The following is a 6294-nucleotide window of genomic DNA, read 5'->3' on the forward strand; positions in this document are numbered from 1 at the left end:
CACGATGGGACGTTGGAAACTTGTGGATAAAAAATGATTTCAAATAGTGAAAATAGCCGATCTACAAGCATACAGCGCCTCGCACGGCAAGACGTTGTGTGCGTGTAGATCTGCTATTTTCACTGGTTTTGTATGATGAAGCTGGGCTTTACTTTACGAAAAGTCTATACTCTATAGTGACGATTTGGGGAGGAAAAATGACAGGGCTGCAATACGTATATAAGAAAGTGTGATAGAAATATGATTTGACCAACCATAGACAGCCACAGACCACAAGCCAACCAGAGGCTTACTTGAGTTTTTCTCAGGTAAAACCTGGACATGTTGACATGTGATTCAGACCCTCTGTCACTGGCATTGATGATGTAAAAGAGAGGGTCTGACCATATGAGACTATAGCACACCTAAAAGGAGAAATCCATCCCACATTTTACATTAGGGTCATGTGCTTCGTGCCACATGACATATATCTGAGCTGGCATGAACCTGTGTACCAGTAGAGTCTCCCTGTAAAAGCATGGGTGAAATGGATCTTGATGTTTTGAGGGGACGTATAGTCCTGCAGTCCTAACACCCATGTGGGACACAGGCTTGAGCCCTGCTTTTTCCAGACACATTCCCATGTACACATCGTCAATGGGGAGAAGGGTAATGCTCTTGGACATGTCATATATGATAGAGGCTGTATATCCTGACAGGAGGAACCCCCCACCACCACAGTACGGTGGGTACCTTTCTGACTCCTGCACCTGGACAGGGATGTAGTATTTGCTCGCTTTTACCCGGATGGGACCCACGCCAGCGATTAGGTGTCCAGCGAAGAGGTGCTTTCTGCTGTCCTCCTTGCTACCCATGGTGCCCAGGAGATATTCCACCATGTTGTCTGTGTTGGCGAAGATGTCGTCGTCCCCGTTGAGGAGGAAGTGGACGTGAGGACACTTCCTTTCCATCCACTCCAGGAAGAGGACCTGCTTCAGAGTGAGGTTGAAGAAGGAGTCGTTGAAGTCCCACTGCACGATGTCTCCGTGCTCGTGTTGTTCCAGTCGTAGCATTCGATTCAGTCTCTGCCGCTCGAACCCACTGCCCGTTGTTCCCACGAGGAACAGCCTACGGATCTGCTTGCCCCTCTCTAACCTCTCCTCTGCCCAGGTCTTACGCAGGACCTCTCGTCGCTCGTAGTTCCCGGGAGAGCTCTTAATGGCGAGCAAGAAGAAGACGTCCCCGGATCGTTCCGCGCCCCCGCATTTGTCAGGTACATCCAGCAGCAGTGGGAAGTGACGGCAATGACGGTAGTACAGGAAGTCTTGGATGTGAGGGGGAAGAGAGGAGAAGCCCGTCACGTTGTTGGCCATGGACGTGTTCCTCAGGCAGGGTGGCCAGGAAGGTTGAGAGGAGGTCCTAACCGTCCTATGGCTGGCTGACGTTCTGTTGTAAGCTTGGGTCCTTGTCGGAGCGGCTGTCACCTCTCCCACTTCCACCTGGACATACTTGGCAAGATGGTGGATGCCCTGGACGCTGTCTTCTTTCTTGAAAAGGAGGATCAAGCACAGCGTCCCAAGCACCACCAAGGCTATCCGCTCCGGCCTGCAACACAGCTTCCATCCTCTCATCCTCGACGCTCTACAAAGGGACAGAAACAAAGACAGAGTTCTCAATATTGACAAAGACCACACTCGCCACAGAAAAGGCTGTGATCAGCGATCGGAGATTGATACTTTTCCATTATGCGGTTGCCTTGACTGACAGAGGACCATCACACATGAAGGCATTCTGTGCGCCAATAACACACTCTTAACTGTTCTCAGTGCAGCCACGTAATTAAACCATGTAGGCCTACTGTGCTTTGACATTGTATGTTAAATGTACAATGTTAAAGTGCAGTACTGTACGTGTAAATATACCAGTAAGACCAGTTTACTAATTTCAATAATTAACCATTCACTGTATGCACTGCACTGATCTGATAGCAGGCCAATAGACGTCAATACAGGCCAATATGAAAATGAAATGGCCAAAGGCCGTGACTTCTGTTTGCGATAAGGATGTTTATCAGTATCTACCAGTCAAACCAGTTCTGTGCCAGAATGTCCCACCTGGTTTTGGACTTGGTCTATGCTGCTGAATGATTTAAAACGAGAGGTTTGCTATGGGCCTGTATTTCTTCATTAGTGAGTTGTCTAGATCAGTGGTTCTCAAACATTTATATTTCAAGGACCCCCAAAACTCTGAGTGTGTACATATGTTGGTCCATTTTGTTCCATCTCTAGACTCTCAGAGTTACAGACCACCTGTTAGGGTCAATTTGGAACCCCCTCAAGGAACTATGAGGGTCCTTGAACGAACCCGCCACTTTGAGAACCACTGGTCTAGATTGTTATTATTGTACATTTTTTGAAGATGACCATTTTTTATTATTGTTTTGCATTTCCAAGTTCCAAAATATAACTCTATAGATGTCAAGTCATAATGAACAGGGTGATTTGGTTTCACGCCCACCTACGTTCAGATTCTTTTCAACACTATCGTTGTTCTATGGAATTTCTCAATAAGATAAGATAAGAAAGAGAAAGCATGAATACATGTTTCACTGCAGCTGTGGAAGCAATTTCGGTTGCCTAATACATTGCACTTAAGGAAGCTACAGTGTGCTGTACTTGCAATAAACAGTTGAAGCATAATAATGTCGAGTGTAAATATTCTTCTTCTCTTTGTCCTGTATCTGGATACTGTACATTGGATGTCTCTATTTACAATGTGCGGACCTTCTTTCATAATTGTTCTCTTTGGATGTGCGTGACTATTATGAGCTGTTTGAAGTGGAAGCACTATAGGCATCCATTGATTCTATTCTTGGCATGGCATTTGGCAAACAGCCACGGTGAAACCTGTGTGTGCAATGCATTCACTTTTAAAAGAAAGAAGCTCACATACTAATACATCTACTATAAAGGAAGACAAGTAAAAATACGCACACTGACACAGTCAATAGTTTATCAACCCATTAAGACCTGAGGCCGATTCTACGAATGTCATCTAAATCCTAAGGGTTTTCTGAAAAACGTATGTTTCTATAGTAATGGTGTTCAAACCTTTTCATGTCAAGGACCCCCAAAATTATATATATTTGGCCAAATATCTAAAATGACAACGATGCTTTTTTGACAGATGTTTGTCGAAACAGACTGGGAGGAAGTTATTTTACAGTGCGTATGGACTTGCTCAACAGCATGGCTTTCACAGACTATTATCTTTCAATCACCTGAGCAAACACTGTGTTAAGATATGTGTTTTGTGCTGATGGAATCAAAGCCAATGGGAGGGTGGCAACTGGCAACAAATCAAATGCAGTCATGTCTGTCTGGAGAAGAAAATTGGCGTTATTCTACATTAGACTTGTTACTTGTACACTGTGCAGAGTGCACACACTGTGTATGCCACACTGTCAGACATCAAGTGATGTTCTTTTGAAACCAAAACAAAAAACGCCTGGGTTCCCGTCGAGGCTAGATGATGTTTGGATGAGCTTTCATACACATTACACACATCTGACTACAGTGTACGTCACACATCTCTGCACGCAGGCACTCTCCCCAAACCACTGATGACAGCCAAGATGTGACAAAGTAGGCTATTTACTGTATATTATATATATATATATATATATATATATATATATAATATATATACTGTACAGTAGATATTGTTGCTGTCAGGCAAAAACCTCTTATTGCCATATTCTGCCTTTTTGTGTTTTATCGAAAAATAATGCTTTACTTGATCATACTTCAGCAAAATCATACATCACAAAAGTAGCAGATCTACAAGCTCGAAACGCGCGAAGCCCACACACACCGCGCACGCACGCGCGCACGCACGCACGCACGCAAGCGCGCGCACACACACACACACACACACACACACACACACACACACACACACACACACACACACATACACACACACACCCAAGACTGGCAGTTTGGTTTCACCTAATACTGGTGGTTTCCTGCTTGCCAGTTTCATTATTCGTATATGAACAGCAAAACCTGAATTTCATTTTCTATTGTTGTGCTTAGGTTAGGGTTAGGGGGAGGTTGTCACATGTAAGGTTGTGATTTGTTGAACATAATATGATGTTTGTTTGCTTTTTGTTTGTTTATACTGTTTTAGAAGCATATACATTAACCTAATTTCCAAATAATATTTTAAAATATATTTTTGGGAGTGGCTATGATGACAGCTATGGGTGTAGGAAACCGCATGGCGTCTAAGATGTCAAATAGGATAATGTTTCATTAAATTTATGTTGCCCACTCCCCTAATACTCTTGAGCATTTGTCAGTTGTCAGTTAAATTCTACAATGGTCATTGAAATAATATCCTGACAATCTATTCTTAATCCAGCCATATGCCTGGGCATTATAGGTTATATCCCACATTATATTAGGCCGGCTAGTGTAACAAGTGTGATTGAAGTGTGAAAACTTGAAATAGGAAATTCTGCCTACTGATCACTTTTACTTTTGGTACTTTAAGTACATTTTGATACCCATACTTTTACTCAAATACATTTTGAATTCCGGACTTTTGCTTGTAACGGAGTATTTCTATGTTACAGTGTTTTACTCAAATAAAACGTGTGAGTACTTTTTCCACCACTGTAATTGGAAGCTTGAGTTCAACTTTCTAACTTCTAAGCTGTCATATAGAAAACAGGAACAGGAAGGTTACATGGCCATTTAATTAGTCTTACATACTGCCTGCCCTGCATGATATTTATAATTGATTTGTAGGCCTACTATCATGAAACTGTACTTTTTTCTATTGCAAACTTCTAATAAATTCTTCTTCAATCAACAATAATTGTGAAATAATATATTTTTAAATATTAGACAGAAGCCTATAGCCTTGGTATATAAAATTGTAGAGATCATTATAGGCTACAGAATAGCCTAAGTAGGCCTAATTGTCATGATCATCATGATGATCATCATCATCATCATCTTTCCAAATTAATTTGAACAGATCTGCTTCTCGCCTTCTGACAGATGAAACTATTATAGTCCATATTTATATTGTTGTAAAGAAATGCGATCCTTACCGTAAGAATGTTAAGAATGTTTTGCGGTGCGGCAGGTCTTGTTGTTCCTCTGTAAGTGTATTGATAAAGTGGCCAGCAGCATGTTGCTGTGGCTGTGTGCGTGCGGAGCAGGCTGCTGAGCTGTGCTCCCCGGGGCGTTGCTTGGTAGCGCTCTTCTATCCCACAAGATCCTGCGTTACACTCAGTTTGGTGACCTGTCGAATAATGTCACAGCAGAGGTCGTTGTCTGTCAAACAGAGGGTCGCGACCCATTTGTGGGTCACGTCACAGACCAATTTTTCTGTGTCACGACAAATCCCACTTTCTTTTCCTACAACAAATTAAATATAGGTCTAGCTATATTTCAAAAGATGGAAAATCTTTCGAAATCTAAGAAATTCCACAAATAAAATATTAAGAAGTAGTGGACTCTGCAGACTCTGACATGTGTAGGCTACACGGATTGCCACTGAGATAATTGATATTGTCCAATTAGACAACTTTTTTTAGAACCCTATATAGGAGGATTGTTCTCAAAAATATCATATTTGTTTAATGAAGTATCCTCATGTGAAAATCATTTCCTTTTACAATGCTATATAGACCTATAACCTTATGACCATGAGACTTAGGCCCATGGCCTGTTTTGTGTGTGTGTGTGTGTGTGTGTGTGTGTGTGTGTGTGTGTGTGCGCGCGCGCGCGTGTGTGTGTGTGTGTGTGTGTGTGTGTGTGTACACGAGAGAGAGAGAGAGAGAGAGAGAGAGAGAGAGAGAGAGAGAATAGCCCAATAATTTGGGAATATTTCTCTATTGAACATTAGTTAGCCTATACTATTACTAGGCCTACTTCAAACAATCTAAAACATCCTTAAGTTTAAGAATCCATCCAAAATTATTCTGAAAATGTATTAAAACTGCCAAAAGGAACAAATGGCTATAGTGTGACCATGTGGTACTGAGAATAGATTTTTATCAATCGAAATCAACCACCATTTCATCATAGCTCATCTTATATAATATGTATGTATAATTATGTATCTGTCTCTTCCACACTATTCTTTTTATAATTGCTCTCTCATACACCTCAGCAGTTAAATTGACATTATCAGATAATCTGAGGGAGGGCGTGTAAAGTAACATAGAGCCTTGATCTACTGGCTCCACAATGTTGTTACAGGCTCCCCCTGTTGGTGCCTCCATGTCACAAGTCCCAC

At 41.9% G+C, this 6294-nt stretch overlaps 1 protein-coding gene across 1 annotated transcript; it reads right to left on the bottom strand.

Annotated features, from left to right (window-relative positions):
• Positions 1-342: 342 nt before the first annotated feature.
• On the bottom strand, positions 343-5184 carry LOC308283764 (N-acetyllactosaminide beta-1,3-N-acetylglucosaminyltransferase 3-like). The gene is made up of 2 exons (XM_080724250.1): positions 5102-5184; positions 343-1620 (listed from the first exon to the last, which is right to left on the bottom strand). Exon 2 carries the CDS (start codon positions 1608-1610, stop codon positions 405-407), a length of 1206 nt encoding a protein of 401 aa, XP_080580376.1. The 5' UTR covers positions 1611-1620; positions 5102-5184; the 3' UTR covers positions 343-404.
• Positions 5185-6294: the final 1110 nt, after the last annotated feature.

The sequence above is a fragment of the Nannobrachium achirus genome (assembly GCF_963921795.1).
Source record: "Nannobrachium achirus genome assembly, chromosome: 1".
NCBI classification, from domain to species: domain Eukaryota; kingdom Metazoa; phylum Chordata; class Actinopteri; order Myctophiformes; family Myctophidae; genus Nannobrachium; species Nannobrachium achirus.